The sequence below is a fragment of the Rattus norvegicus genome, chromosome 1 (genome assembly GCF_021556685.1).
Source record: "Rattus norvegicus strain SHRSP/BbbUtx chromosome 1, alternate assembly SHRSP_T2T, whole genome shotgun sequence".
NCBI lineage: Eukaryota > Metazoa > Chordata > Mammalia > Rodentia > Muridae > Rattus > Rattus norvegicus.
In genome coordinates this window covers 81,253,433-81,269,351 of record NC_141534.1, presented here as the reverse complement: position 1 = coordinate 81,269,351, position 15,919 = coordinate 81,253,433, and the positions used below count along the sequence as shown (strand labels likewise).

At 40.5% G+C, this 15,919-nt stretch overlaps 1 protein-coding gene across 16 annotated transcripts; it reads left to right on the top strand.

The window, feature by feature from the left end:
- Window positions 1-3,797: 3,797 nt before the first annotated feature.
- On the top strand, window positions 3,798-11,133 carry Lilra5 (leukocyte immunoglobulin like receptor A5). 16 transcript variants are annotated; one of them, XM_087593031.1, is made up of 6 exons: window positions 3,798-3,980; window positions 4,457-4,492; window positions 4,660-4,944; window positions 5,082-5,181; window positions 8,217-8,267; window positions 8,396-11,133. In XM_087593031.1, exons 1-6 carry the CDS (start codon window positions 3,941-3,943, stop codon window positions 8,484-8,486), a joined length of 603 nt encoding a protein of 200 aa, XP_087449157.1. In that variant the 5' UTR covers window positions 3,798-3,940; the 3' UTR covers window positions 8,487-11,133. The 16 variants fall into 16 exon arrangements, with proteins under 16 accessions (XP_087449157.1, XP_087449136.1, XP_087449163.1 ...); XM_087593010.1 differs by having other exon boundaries at window positions 5,082-5,387; NM_001430274.1 differs by lacking the exon at window positions 3,798-3,980 and adding an exon at window positions 4,219-4,305 and having other exon boundaries at window positions 8,396-8,815.
- Window positions 11,134-15,919: the final 4,786 nt, after the last annotated feature.

The window sequence follows — 15,919 nt, the reverse complement described above, 5'->3', positions numbered from 1 at the left end:
TCTATAGAACATTTCATCCTAAAACAAAAGAATATACCTTCTTCTCAGAATCTCATGGTAACATTTACAAAATTCACCATATAATGGGTCTCAAAACAGACCTCAACTAATACAAGAAGATTGAAATAATCCCATGCATTCTAGCAGATCACCACAGACTAAGCCTGGTCTTCAATTACAACAAAAACAACAGAAAGGCCACATACACATGGAAGCTAAACAACTCTCTACTAAATGTTAACTAGGTCAAGGATAAAATAAAGAAAAAAAACTTTTTAGAGTTTAATTAAAATGAACACACAACATATCCAAACTTATGGGACAGTTATTAAAAGCAGTTATTAAAAGTCTCCCAATCAAAAAAAAAAAAAAAAGCCCAGGACCATATGACTTTAGTGCAAAATTCAAAGAAGACCTAGTACCAATACCCTTCAAACTATTCCACAAAATAGAAACAGAAGGAATACTACCCAATTCATTTGATAAAGCCACAATTAAGCTTGTAAGTAAACTACAAAAAGACCCAACAAAGAAAAAGTACTACAGACCAATTTCCCTCAAACACTCAATAAAATTCTTGCAAACCAATTCCCAGAACATATCAAAAGCATCACTTACCACAATCAAGTAAGCTTTTCCCAGGTATGCAGGGATGGTTCAATATATGGAAATCTATCAATATAATTCACTATGTAAACAAGCTCAAAGGAAAAAAAAACACATGATCATCTCATTAGATGCTGAGAAAGCATTTGACAAAATTTAACACCCCTTCATGATAAAACTCTTGGAAATATCAGGAATTCAAGGCTCATACGCAAACAAAGTAAAAGCAATATATAGTAAACCAGTAGTCAACATCAAACTAAATGGAGAGAAACTTGAAGCAATCCCACTAAAATCAGGCACTAGACATGGCTGTTCACTCTCTCCCTACATATTCAATATAGTACTTGAAGACCTAGACAGAGCAATTAGACAACAAAAAGAGGTCAAAGGAATACAAATTTGGAAGGAAGAAGTCAAAATATCACTATTTGCAGATGATATAATAGTATACTTAAGTGACCACAAAAGTTCTACCAGAGAACTCCTTATCCTGAAAAACAACTGCAGCATAGTGACTGGATATAAAATTAACTCAAACAAATCAGTAGCCTTCCTGTAATCAAATGATAAACAGGCTGAGAAAGAAACTAGGGAGATGATACCCTTCCCAATAGTCACAAATAATATCAAATACATTTTTGGGTCTCTAACCAAGCAAGTCAAAGATCTTATGACAAGAACTTCAAGTCTCTGAAGAAAGAAATTGAAGATCTCAGAAGATGGAAAGATTTCCCATGCTCCTGGATTGGCATTATTAATATAGTTAAAATAGCCATCTTGCTAAAAGCGATCTACAGATTCATAGAATCCCCATCAAAATTCCAACTCAATTCTTTATAGACTTAGAGCAATTTTCAGAGTCATTTATAATAGCAAAACAACCCAGGGTAGCAAAAACTACTTTAAACAATAAAAGAACTTCTGGGGGAGTCACCATCACTGTATTATAGAGCAATAGTGACAAAAAACCTGTATGTTATTGTATAGAGACAGGCAGAAAGATCAGTGGAATAGAATTGAAGACCCAGAAATGAACCTACACACCTATGGTCACTTAATCTTTGACAAAGGAGCTAAAACCACCCAGGGGAAAAAAGATTTTCAACAAATGGTGCTGTTTCAACTGTTGGTCAGCATGTAGAAAAATGCAAATTAATCAATTCTTATCACCTTATATAAAACTCAAGTCCAATTTGGATCAAGGACCTCCACATAATAGCATATATCCTGAATCTAATAGAAGAGAAAGTGGGGAAAAGCTTCAAAGACATTGGCACAGGAGAGGATTTTCAGAACCGAACAATAGCTTATGCTCTAACATCAAGAATTGACAAATGGGATCTCATATGCAAAGGTTTTGTAAGGCAAAGGCCACTGTCATTAGGACAAAATGGTAACCAACAGATTGGGAAAAGACTTTTACCTATCCTCCATCCAATAGAGGGCTAATCCAATACATAGAAATAACTTAGGAAGTTAGACTCCAGAGAATCAAATAACCCTATTAAAATGGGATATGGAGCTAAACAAAGAATTCTCACTGCAGTATACTGAATGACTAAGAAGCATTTAAAGAAATGTTTAACATCTTTAGTCATCAGGAAAATGCAAATCAAAAACAACTCTGTAATACCTCATACCAGTCAGAATGGCTAAGATCAAAAACTCAGTTGACAGCAGATGCTGATGAGGATGTGGTAAAAGAGGAACACTCCTCCATTGTGGGTGGTATTGCAAGCTGGTACAACCACTCTGGAAACCAGTCTGACTGTTCCTCAGAAAATCAAACAGAGTACTACCTGAGACCTGGCTATACCACTCTGGGCATATACCTAAAAGATGCACCAACACATGTTCTGCTATGTTCATAGCAGCCTTATTTATAGTAGCCAGAAGCTAGAAAGAACCCAAATGTCCTTCAACAGAGGAATGGATATAGAAAATATGGTGCATTTACACAATGAATAATACTCAGCTATTAAAAACAATGACTTCATGAAATTCTTAGGCACATGGATGGAACTAGAAAGTATCACCCTGAGTAAGGTAAGCCAATCGCAAAAGAAACCATATAGGCATTCACTGATAAGTGGATATTAACCCAAAAGCTTGAAGTATCCAAGACACAATTTACAAACTGCATGAAGCTCAAGAAGAAGGAAGACTAAAGTTTGGATGCTTTTGTCCTGCTTAGAAGGAGGAGCAAAATACTCAGAGGAGGAAATACAGAGACAGAGTGGAGCAGAAACTGAAGGAAAGGCCATCCAGATACTGCCACCCCTTGATATCCATCCCACATGTAGTCATTAAACTCAGGCAGATGCCAGGAAGTGCATGCTGACAAGTGCCTTACATAGCTCTCCAGAAAAGCTCTGCCAGAGCCTGACAAATACAAATGCTCACAGCCAACAATAGGACTGAGAACGGGGTCTCCAATGGAGGAGTTAGAGAATGGACTGAAGTAGGCGAAGTGGTTTGCAATGCTATAGGAAGAACAATATCAACCAACCAGACAAACTGGAGCTCCCAGGGACTAAACCACCAACCAAAGTGTACACATGGAGGGACCCATGGCTCCAGTCGAATATGTAGCAGAGGATGGCCTTATGGGGCATCAATAGGAGAAGAGTCCCTTGGTCCTGTGAAGGTTTGATGTCCCAGTATAGGAGAATGCCAGGGTGGGGAAGCAAGAGGGGGTGGGTGGGTGGGGGAGCATCCCCATTGAACCATGGGGTGGGGGAATTGCATAGGGGAAAAACTGAAAAGGGATAACATTTTAAAGTGGTAATGAAAACTGCTGAACTCATGAATGTCCCAGATATCATGACACAATTCAATACTCAATCTAAGTAGTGAAGTGCTTGCAAACAGGTTCCAAATGAGGAACCTCAGCAATGAAAAACTAGTCTTCAAACTGGCACAAACAATGAGTAACATGGAGGTCCTAGGGAGAAAACAAACCTTATTCCAGCAAGGATAGCACAGCCCCAGGAAAAACATAAACAGTGAGGAGGACAAGAACATCTCTGAATACTGTTCTCAGAGATAAGGGGGCAGATGACATCACTAAGAAAATAAAGGGAGGTCTATGTTGGGAGGGGTTCTTCAGGCCACAGCGACACTCACTCTCAGAATCACAAGAACACCTATTTCCTTCCTCATCTCTGTGTGTTCTCCTCCACGCTCAGAGTGAAGCTCCATGTGACAGACACAGTTGAATGCTCAGTGTGCCTGCTACTTGGCACCCACCCAGCAATATCAATCTGCATCATCCCCAAATTTTTATGGCTACAAGATAACTGATCCATGTAAGGAAACCCCACGGCTGTGGATGGATGTGCTGAAAGAGTGGAAGGAGCCAGCAAAGGAAGGTAACAAAGCTATTTGCTGCTGCATTTTTAATAAGTGAGGTTAAGCAAGATGACCATATCTGTAAGAATTTCTGGAGCCCAGCCAAGTCACAGCTCTGGAGAAATATGAGGTAGTCGCCTAGGGAGGGCTGTTTCCCCTTCTTGTGTGTATTCTGAAGGTTCCTCTGTGTAATCATGTGATTCTAGAAATCCCGCCTCTCTAAAGATCTCATACTTAGTGATATTCGTCTATCTAGCCAGACACTGTGGTCTCTCCCACAAGTACAATTGCAGCCACCAAGAGACGGTGCCATGACCTTCATCTTCACAGCCGTGCTCTATCTGGGTAAAATTTGAAGAGGAGAAGGGTAATAATGGCCATACAGCCAGGTTCTAGCCAATCAGGAAACTCCAGGGTGCTTAAGAGATTTCAGTGAAGGGAAGGAGCACTGAGGTAGGTGCTAAGGGCAAAGTTTTCATAGGGGATTCTCTTCTAGGGCTGAATCTGGGCCAAGAGACCTCGGGGTTGGAAGGTGAGTACATGTCTAACTGTTCCAGATCATTCCTCACTGGGGATCTGAAGCTACCCTTGCTCAATGGGGCTCAAGAGCATCAGGTGATACCAGGGAAGGGGTGCTAGAGCTGAAGGCTGAAATCTGAGGGGGCATGTCCTCTGACTGTGTCTCTCATTTCTTTGCAGGGAATCCCCACAAGCCAACCCTCAGTGTTCAGCCAGGATCATTGGTTGCCAGAGGGAAGCAGGTGACCATCTTATGTGAAGTGACGACAGGGGCCCAGGAATACCGTCTTTTTAAAGAGGGGGGTCCACATCCTTGGCGCACAAAGAACACTCCAAAGGCCACAAACAAGGCTCAGTTCTTGATCTCATCAATTGAACAACAACATGGAGGGATATACCGCTGTTACTATAAGACCCCTTCAGGGTGGTCAGAGCACAGTGATCCTCTAGAGCTTGTAGTGACAGGTGAGAGAATACCCAGTCCCAAGTTCTGCCCTCAGGAAATGGGTCTACTATCAAGAGTGTCTTGTATCACAGATCAACATTGGAAGGCATTGTAGGTTGGTTAAGTCCACTTAACATGCTACAACTTTCTCTTTTAGGACTCTATAGTAAACCCAGCCTATCCATCCAGTCCAGCACTGTGGTGACCTCAGGGGAGACTGTGACACTTCAGTGTGTCTCACAACTGGGATTTAACAGGTTTGTTCTGACTAAGGAAGGAGAACAGAAGCCGTCCTTGATCCGGGACTCAGAGTTTATAAACTCTACTGGGCAATTCCAGGGCCTGTTTCCTATGGGCCCTGTGATCCTCAGCCAGAGGTGGATGTTCAGATGTTATGGCTATTATGTCAACAGCCCCCAAGTGTGGTCAGAACCCAGCGATCTCTTGGAAATACATGTGTCAGGTGAGGAAGCTCCATCATTGACTCAATCAGTGGTTGACAACATAAGTTTATTGCTAAGGGAGTCCCAGGAAGTAAGAGGATGAGGGAAACTGAACTGAAGCCCCAAATTCAGAGAAGTGGCACTTGCATGTAGAATATGAGAGGACAGGTGGTTTGCAGGTGCCAGTTTTCAATCCCCCAGGTCATTTTCTCCCTAGGGCTGCCTCAAAAGCACTCACTGCTGACTTGGCAAAACTCTCAATCTTTCTCCTAGAGAGAACTTGACTATTGTTTATACATAGGTTTTGAAAAGTTTTCTTTGTCCAAAGGATAGGGAAGTGACCTCATCTGTAACCCTGGCCTGTTATTTACCAAGCAGGGCTCTGAAGGCCAACTTCCCTTTGTGCTCTGCAAGTACTCCTACAGGGTCTGGTTACAGATGCTAGGGTGTACACAACATCTCTTAGAAGTCAGTACCTAGTGACTCTGTGAAAACCCTGATTATAGTTGGGGAGTCCAGTGGGTCCACTCAGAGTCTCAAAACTGCACAGACCAACTGAGGAAGAAGAGTTGGTGACCAGGATGAAGAATGAGGATCTTAGGAGCAACAGACCAGGAAGTGGGGTAGGAGCAGAGTCTGTGAAAGCAGGAAGAGGTCCACATTATCAGAGTCAGGTTCAGAAATAGTCAACACTTCCCCCATCTCTCTTCCTCTAGGATAACTCCCTGTCGCACTCCCCTTCTCACTGAAGTGAGGCTCCATGGCATCCTATGGAGACTAAGTGACCCAGAAGTATCACTGAAAATAATATACCCTCCTTTTTTTCTGACCAAGGGGAGAGTAGCTCCTTCCTTTCTGTGTGTCTAAGATCAATGGCTCCTAGATCAGCAGTATCAGGCAGAATTCTCTAGGAGTGCTGAAGCTTCCCCTCTTAGGGACACCTAAAAGTGTAGCTGTTGAAACTCATAATAACCCTATCTGTTAGACTGCCTGTGGAATTCAAGGTCTTAGATAAGAGGACCTCCACCTGTTCTGTCTGAGCTTAAGATTTCACTCATTTCCTGTCGAAGGAGAACTCTTGCTTCTAATGATAAGTTTTATTGAAATCCAGGGCCAGAGTTGTAGCTCAGTTGGCAGAATAATTGTCTAGCATGCAGGAGGCCCTGGCACTAAGTACACTGGGAACCATGATTGGTACTTGTAACTACAGCACTCAGAAAGTAAAAGCAGGAGAATCAGAAATTCAAAGTCATTCTAAGTGATATAGTGAGTTGAAGGCTAGTTTGGGCTATGTAAGACACTATCCCAAAGAAAAGAAAGGAGGAAAAGAAGACAGGAAAACTGGAAGGGAGGAAGGAAATAAGAAAATGAATGACAGAAAGATATTAAGAAATGAATGAGGAAGAGACAGATGAAGTGTCTGAGAAAGAAACAGAGTAAGAAATTAAATTAAGAAATTTGGACTTGACAAGCATGGTAGTACACACTTTTAATCCCAGGATTCAAGAGACAGAGACAAACAGATCTCATGCCAGCCTTGTCTACCTAGCAAGTTTCAGGACAGCCAAAGTTACAAAAGATTTTTGTCTCAAACAAACAAACAAACAAACAAACAACAAAAAACTAAGATGCTTGGAATATTTATAAAAATTTTCCTATGAAAATTTACAGTAAAATCAGTATAAATAAAATTTCCCATTCTTTTTGTTTTAATTCTTTACATTTATTTTAATTTTAAAAATAATTTTAGAGATAAGAACTGTATTTGCATTATTTATGCTCCTTCCTTTCTTCTTCCAGATTCTATGTATCCTTCACTCTCTCTCAAATCATTACTTTTTCATTAATCTTGTTATATGTATGTATATATAAATACAACTTGCTGTATGTATATGCAATGAGACATTTAGTGTTGCTTAAAAGTATGTGTGTTTAGGGCTCACAACTTGGGATTGGATAACTTACCAGGGGCGCATACCTGGAAAAGACTGAATTTTCCTCTCACAGCAGCAATCCATTGTCTGTAGCTTCCTCAACTAAGGGTAGGATCCTATAACATTTCACTTATCCACACTGGTATGTCATCTGATGTTACCATGAAGGTCTTGTCTAGACAAGTGCATATATACATATACATACACATACACATATATAAGTTCATGGGTAAGACTCATTGACATAGAACACACTATCTTACAGCAGATGTTCTGGTCCTCAGGTTCTTATAATATTTCTGAATTCTCTTATGATATATATCCTGAGTTTAGCTGTAGGGGTTGTATTGTAACTGTATCAGTTAGGGTTGGGCACCTCCCTCATGCTTAGTTGTTCTCTGTATTTTGACCAGATTTCTGTGATGGTCTCCATATTCTGTGCAAGAGGGAGTAGAGGTAGAGGTAGAGGGAGGGGCAGAGAGGAGGGAGGAGAGAGAAGAGAGAGGAGAGAAAAGAGAGAGGAGAGAGAGGAAAGAGAAAAAAGAGGGGAGAGATGAGAGAGAAAAGGAGAAAGAGGGAAGAGAGAGAGAGAGAGAGAGAGAGAGAGAGAGAGAGAGAGAGAGAGAGAGAGAAGTTTTTGAGAGGGGGTCTAACTAGTCCTGATTAGCTGGGAACCCACTATATAGATCAGGCTGGTCTCCAACTCACAGAGATCTGTCTGCCTCTGCCCTCCCAAGTTCTGGGGTTAAAGGTGTGGGCCACCATACCTGACTTGGCTTTTTCTTTAAATGTCATTTCTGTTAAAATAATGTTGAGGGTGAAGGAAGAAGGAAGAAAATAAAAACATAGGACCTAGGAGAAAACATTTGGGTTTCAAGTATTTCACACATCCTATGTTTTTCCTTTGGTTCTTAGAAGCAGCTCAGCCCCTCGGGCTATCACCAAACATATCACACCCCAAGACAGGTAGGTAAACAGAATTCTTAGCCATAGGATTCAATACAGAAGATAAAAATCCTGTCCAGGGGAAGCAGACTACTAGACTGACTTTCTTCTGCCCGAACCTCTGTGACCTCTTTTTCTATAATCTCCAGTCTCACAGCACCAGGATTACACGATGGAGAATCTCATCAGGATGGGGGTGTCAGTCTTCATTCTTGTGATTCTTGGCATTCTGCTGTTTGAAGCTCAGCATAGCCAAAGACGGACACAACATGCAGCAGGAAGAGAAAGCAGTACATTTTTCATGGTGGCAGAGACCTGGGGATAAGTCCAAGGATCTCAGGTGGTTCTGTAAGAAAAATCTGGGACTATAGTAGGGAACCATTTTCAGAGAACATACAAGGGAGGAAAAGTGGTTTGAGTGTAGGGAAGCACCTGGGTAGTCTGGTGGAAAGGTCTTCTATAGCCAATCATTTGGCTATCTCTTCACCTTGATGTGTATGTTAGCTGACAGTCTTCTCTCTCTTTCCACCTCCAATAAAGAAGAAGGAACAGTCTTGTTTCATCAGTCAGGTTTGGGTCCTAATTTTGTGTATCTTCTGCCTTCCCTCTTTTCCTTTATTATATGCTACCACATTCCCCACTTGCCTCATGAGCCTTCTTCATCTCTACTTAAAACAAGGAAGCTAGCTTAAATAGTAAAAATAATGCTCAAAAATCAGTTTTCTAAATGCAAAACAAGATCCTAGTGTAAAGGATGACACAGCATTGTCTCTTGGACCCTCAGTTTTTTATTTATTTATTTTTTTATTAACTTGAGTATTTCTTATTTACATTTCTAATGTTATTCCCTTTCCCGGTTTCCGGGCCAACATTCCCCTAACCCCTCCCCCCTCCCCTTCTATATGGTTGTTCTCCTCTCCATCCTCCCCCCATTACCGCCCTCCCCCAAACAATCACGTTCACTGGAACCCTCAGTTTTTAACACACGTTTTTTAATGTAGTTTTCTTGAAATAGAAGACTTGCAATCAACATACTTGCATTTGAAGGAACTCTTTGGTAGGGTTACTGCTGACATGGCTTTTAATACAGAGGCAGATGCTCCTAGCCAACCATTGGACTGAGAACAGGATCCCCAGTGGAGGAGTTAGAGAAAGGACTGAGGTAACTGAGGGGGTTGGCAACCCCATAGGAAAAACAACAGTATCAACCAACTAGACTCCCCAGATCTTCCTGGAACTAAACCACCAACCAAAGTGTACACATGGAGGGACCCATGGCACTAGCTGTATATGTAGTAGAGGATGGCTTTGTAGGGCATCAGTGGGAGGAGAGTCCCTTGGCCCTGTGAAGGCTTGATGCCCCAGTGTAGGAGAATGACAGGACAGGGAGGCAGGGGGTACTGGGTGGATAGGGGAGCACCCTTATGAGGTAGGAGGTGGGGGTGGGATGGAAGGTTTCTAGTGGGGAAACTTCGAAAGGGGATAACATTTGAAATGCAAATAAAGAAAATATCCAATAAAAGAAAAGAAAAAAGAGGAAAAGAAGAGGTTATGAATTTTGGAAGGAGTATGAGGAGGCATGGGAAGAATTGGAGAAAAAAAGGGAGAGTTAGAAATGATGTAAATACAGCACTTATATAGTAAATTCAGAAAAATATTAATCTTTCCCATACATTCTGGTGTGGTTGGCTATCCTTAATTACAGTACATAATCACATCACAAGCAACTCCATCACCCAAGTAGAATGCCATTTATGAGGAGTTTAGAATTGAAGTATATTTTTAAATTGAAAATTTCAGTGTTTATTGCATGTATTTATAAAAGCAGCTGGCATGTAAATGAATCAATAATCTTGAACCATTTTGCTGTAAATTTTGATTAGTTCAATGAAGACAGTTTTGAGTGATTACTTTTTTATGTTATCCTCAATGCCACTTACAATTCTTCCTAATGTGAGAGAATTTAATTTACCTACTGGCCTTACTGCAATCGTTAGGGTTTTACATAGAAACCTGAACATTCTATAGAAAGAAGGGATATTGTTGTCTTCTTCCTGATTTAAAATTTGACTTATGTTATATAATGTTAAATTCAGTATATTTATTATCTTATTCAGATGGAAAATTTATCTGTTTCCAGTTCTCTTTAATTGTGCATAGTGTGCTCACAAAACAGGGGCCTATCATGACTGCCCTCGAAAGACCCACCAAGCAGAGCAGCTGAAAGAGTCAGATGCAGATGTTTACACCCAATCAATGGACAGAAGCTGCTGATCCCTGTGGTTGAATTAGGGAAAAGCTGCAAGAAGCTGAGGAGGAGGGCAAACCTGTAGAAGGACCAGCAGTCTCAACTAAACTAGACCCCGAGATCTCTCAGATACTGAACCACCAAACAGGTAGCACACACAAGCTAATATAATGTCCCCATCACATATACACAGAGGACTGCAGGGCCTGAACTCAGTCAAAGAAGATGCACCTAACCCTCAAGAGATTGGTGGCCCTAGGGAGTGGAGAGGTCAGGTTGGGTGAGAGGAGAGGGTTTGGGAGGGTGGGGACATCCTCTTGGAGGCAGGGTGGGCAGAGGAGTTATGGGATGTGGAACAGTCAGAGGGTAGACCAGGACAGGGATAAAAATCTGGACTGTAAAAAAAGATTAAATAAAATTATAAAAAAGAAAGTGACAAATACTATTTATCTACACAAATGCCTTCATTATGTATGCTTTTGTTTTCCCTTGTTGATATTAATTAATAGATGATATTAATTACTTCATCAATGACTCAGACTTACAAGTATGTATAAATGCCTTGTTCATGGTCTATACATTGGATCAAATTTGATAATATATCTTTGCATTACTAACAATAAAATATATTCTCATACATGTCAGTCTCATGTATAAGGTGCATGCTGACTGTTGTAACACCCTGCCCTAGTTAACTTTCTACTTCTGTGATAAGGCATCAGGATCAAAAGCATTAAGGGAGAGGAACAGGTTATGTCATCTTATAGCTCCCAGGTCACTGTTCAACCTGAAAGGAAGGCAGGAACTAAAGCAGGACAGAACAGGAGGCTGGAACTGAAGCAAAAACCTTGGAGGAGTACGACTCCTTTTTCCCACTTAGACCTACCTAAGAGTCAATAATAACAATCACACTATAGATTCAATATTATTTTGTCTGCAAATAGTGATATCTTGACTTTCACTTTGCCAATTTGTATCCCTTTGATCTACTTTTGTTGTCTTATTGCTCTAGCTAGAACTTCAAGTACTAGATTGAATAGATACAGGGAGAGAGGGCATCCTTGTCTTGCTCCTAATTTTAGTGGAATTGCTTCAATATCTCTCCATTTAAGTTGATATTGACTGTTGATTTTCTGAATATTGCCATTATTATGTTTAGGTATTGGCCCTGAATTCTTGATCTCGCCAATGTTTTTAACATGAAAGGGTGTTGTATTTTGGCAAATGCTTTTTCTGCATCTATTTTCTTTGACTTTGTTTTTACGGTGGATTATTTTAATAGATTTTTGTATATTGAACCAACCTTGCCTCCCTGAGATGAAGCCTACTTAGTCATGCTGAATGATGGTTTTGATGTGTTCTTGGATTCCATTTGCAAGAATTTTATTGAGTATTTTTGAATCAATATTCATGAGCGAGATTGGTCTGAAGTTCTCTTTTTTGGTAGGATCCTTGTGTAGTTAGGTATCAGAGTGATTGTGGCTTCATAGGCTGAATTAGGTAGTGTTCCCTCAGTTTCTATATTATGGAATAGTTTGAGGAATATTGGTATCAGGTCTTCTTTGAAGGTCTGGTAGAATTTTGAACTAAATCCATCTGGCCCTGGGCGTGGTTGTTGTTGTTGTTGTTGGAAGATTTTTTTTAATGACTTCTATTTCTTTATGGGATATGAGCATGTTTAGAAAGTTTACCTACTCTTGATTTAAGCTTGGTTTATGGTATCTATCTTGAAAACAAACCATTTCATCTAGATTTTCCAGTTTTGTTGAGTATAGGCTATTATAGGTAGGATCTGATGATTTTTTTGAATTTCCTCAGTTTCTGTTGTTATGTCTCCCTTTTCATCTCTGACTTTGTTAGTTTGGATACTACCTCTGGGCCCTTTAGTTAGTTTGGCTAGGGCTTTATCTATCTTGTTGATTCTCTCAAAGAAACAGCTTTTGGTTTTGCTGATTCTTTGTATTGTTCTCTTTGTTTCTTTTTCCCCCTTTGTATAGTTCTTTTATTGGATATGTTTTTATTTATATTTCAAGTATTATCCCCTTTCCTGGTTTCACACCCATAACCTCCTATGCCATCCGCCAACCCCCTCTTCTATAAGGGTGTTCCCTCACCCATCATCCCTCCCTTTCTCCCCTACCTGCCCTGACATTCCCCTACAATGGGTGGGGGCGGGGGGTCCAGCCTTGACTTCCTGTTCTCACAACAAAGTCAAAAAAAGAGAATCACATGAACATAATATCAACTACAAAAACAAAATGTAACAGGAATTAAACATCATCTGTCTTTAATAGCTCTCAATTTTAATGGACTCAACTCACCTATAAAAGACATAAGCTAACAGACTGGATACACAAACAGGATCCAGCACTTTGCTGCATACAAGAAACAAATCTCAATAACAAAGACAGCAGTACCTCAGAGGAAGAGGCTAGAAAAAAGTTTTCCAAGCAAATGGTCCCAAGAAACAAGCTGGAGTTGCCATCTTAATATCCAATAAAATAAATTTTCAACCAAAAGTTATGAAGTAAGATGAGAAAGGACACTACATATTTATCAAAGGATAAATCCACCAAGTGCAAGGGTCAATTCTGAACATCTATGCCCCAAATGCAAGAGCACCCACATTCATAAAAGAAAGTTTACTAAAACACATTGAACTTGACACAATAATAGTGATAAAAAATGTATGGTATTGATACAGAGACAGGAAGGTACATCAATGAAACAGAATTGAAGACCCAGGCCTATGGTCACTTGATCTTTAATAAATGAGCTAGAATCATCCAGAATTGACAAATGGGACTTTATAAAATTACAAAGTTTCTGTAATGCAAAGGAAAAAACAACAACCAACAGATTGGGAAGAGATCTTTACCAATCCTGCATCCAATAGAGGGATAATTTCCAATATATACAAAGAACACAGGAATTTAGTCCCCAGAAAAACAAATAACCCTATTAAAAAATGGGGTAGAGAGCTAAAGAAAAAAAAAACTCACTGAGGAATGCCAAATGGCTGAGAAGCACCTAAAAAAATGTTCGATATTCTTAGTCATCAGGGAAATGCAAATCAAAACAACCCTGAGATTCCACCCTCCACCAGTTGGAATGGCTAAGATTAAAACCTCAGGTGATAGCAAAGATGTGGAGAAAGAGGAATGCTCCTCCATTGTTGGTGGGATTGCAAGCTGGAAATCAATCTGGAGGTTCCTCAGAAAATGAGGACCCAGCTATATCCACTCCTGGGCATATATTATATGCTCCAACACATAATGATACATGCCCCACTATGTTCATAGCAGGCTTATATATAATAGCCAGAAGCTGGAAAGAACCCAGATGCCCTTCAACAGAGGAATGGATACAGAAAATGTGGTGCATCTACACAATGGAGTACTACTCAGCTATCAAAAACAATGAGATCATGAAATTCATAGGCAAATGGATGGAACTTGAAAACATCATCCTGAGTGAGGTAACCCAATCACAAACAAAACCACACACATGCTATGCACTTACTGATAAGTGGATATTAGCTCAAAAGCTTGAATTACCCAAGATACAATCCACAGACCACAGGATGCTGAAGAAGGATGATCAAAGTGTGGATACTTCAGTCCTTCTTAAAAGGGGGAACAAAAATATTCATAGGAGGAGATATGGAGACAAAAAGTTTGAAGCAGAGACTGAAGCAAAGGCCATCCAGAGCCTGCCCCCACCTGGGGATACAGCCAATATACAAAACCCAGACAATATTGCTGATGACAAGATATGCATGCTGACAGGAGCCTGATATAGTTGTTTCCTGAGAGGCTGTGCCAGAGCATGACACATACAGAGACTAATGCTAGAAGCCAACTATTGACTGAGAATAGGTTCTCCATTGGAGGAGTTAGAGAAAGGATTAAAGGAGCTGAAGGGGCTTGCAACCCCATAAGAACAACAATACCCATCAATCAGTGCTCCCAGGGACTAAACCACTACCCAAAGAGTACACACGGACAGATCCATGGCTTCAGCTGCATATGTAGTAGAGGATGGCCTTGTTGGGCACCAATGGGAGGTGAACTCCTTGGTTTTGGCAAAGCTGGACCCCCCAGTGTAGGGGAATGTCAGGGCATGAAGGCAGGAAGAGGTAGGTGGTTGGGGAGGGGGAACATCCTCGTAGAAGAATGGGGAGGGGTTGGGATAGGGTGTTTATGGATGGGAAACTGGGAAAGGGGATAACATTTGAAATGTAAATAAAAATCCAATAAAAAAGAAATGTTCAAAGTACTTAGTCAACAGGGAAATGCAAATCAAAACAACTCTGAGGTTCCATCTCACACTCATCATAATGGTTAAGAGCAAAGACTCAAGAGAGAGTACATGCTGTCAAGGATGTGGAGGAAGAGGAACATCCTCCATTGCTCATGGGAGTACAAATTTGCACAACCACTTCAGAACTCAATTTTGTGTTTTCTCAGAAAACTGGGAATATTTCTATATCAAGATATAGCTATACCACTTCTGGGCATACACCCAAATGATTATCCAGCATCTTACAGAGACAATTGCTCAACTATATTCATAGCATTTTTTCATAATAGCCAGAAACTGGAAATAACCTAGATATTCCTCACCTGAAGAGTAGATAAAATATACAGCTACACAATGGAGTACTATTCAGCTATTAAAGACAAAGACATAATGAATTTTACAGGCAAATGGATGGATCTTGAGAATACCATCTTGAGTGATGTAACCCAGTCTTAAAAGGACATGCTTGGTATGTACTCACTAATAAGTGGATATTAAACATAAACCTACAGGTTCCATGTTACACTCCACAGACCCCAAAAAAGCTACACAATTAGGAAGGCTCAAGTAAGAAAACTTGAAACTCACTTAGGAGAAGGAATAAAATAGTCATAAGAAATAGCTGAAGGGAGAGAACTGGAAGGGAGGGGGAATGGGAAAGGGAATGGGGGATTCAGGACCAGGTGTTGGGAAGGACAGGAGAGATGGTTAGATGACCATGAAAATGAATGGAAATCTGCAACTGATAGGGGTGAGGAGGTAGGGAGTGTCTCCAGGATGAGTCATGTCCTGGGACAAGAGAATCACTGAAGAATCAGTGGGGGTGACCTTAGCAATGACTCACTATACTTGGGATATGGAACCTGAAGAGGTCACTTCCTGTATCCAGACAGGAATCCCAGTGGTGTGATAGAGACACCATCCCATGCTGAATATTTTTAACCCCAAATTTATCCTGTCTACAAGTAATGCAGGCATGGGGGAGGGAGCATAGGCTGAGGGAATGGCCAACCAATAACCAACTTGAGACCCATCTAATGGGCAAACACCAGTTCCACCACAGAACTGTTAAGCCTCATAAACAACTTTAGCAAAGTGGCTGGATATAAAATTAACTCAGACA

Bases quoted from the DNA above. Each gene is read 5' to 3' on its own strand.
- Lilra5 (XM_087593010.1), top strand. From the start codon at position 3,941: ATGGATGTGCTGAAAGAGTGGAAGGAGCCAGCAAAGGAAG. The intron at 4,493-4,659 runs GTGAGTACATGT...ATTTCTTTGCAG, and splicing joins AGAGACCTCGGGGTTGGAAG to GGAATCCCCACAAGCCAACC. The intron at 8,268-8,395 runs GTAGGTAAACAG...TATAATCTCCAG, and splicing joins CATATCACACCCCAAGACAG to TCTCACAGCACCAGGATTAC.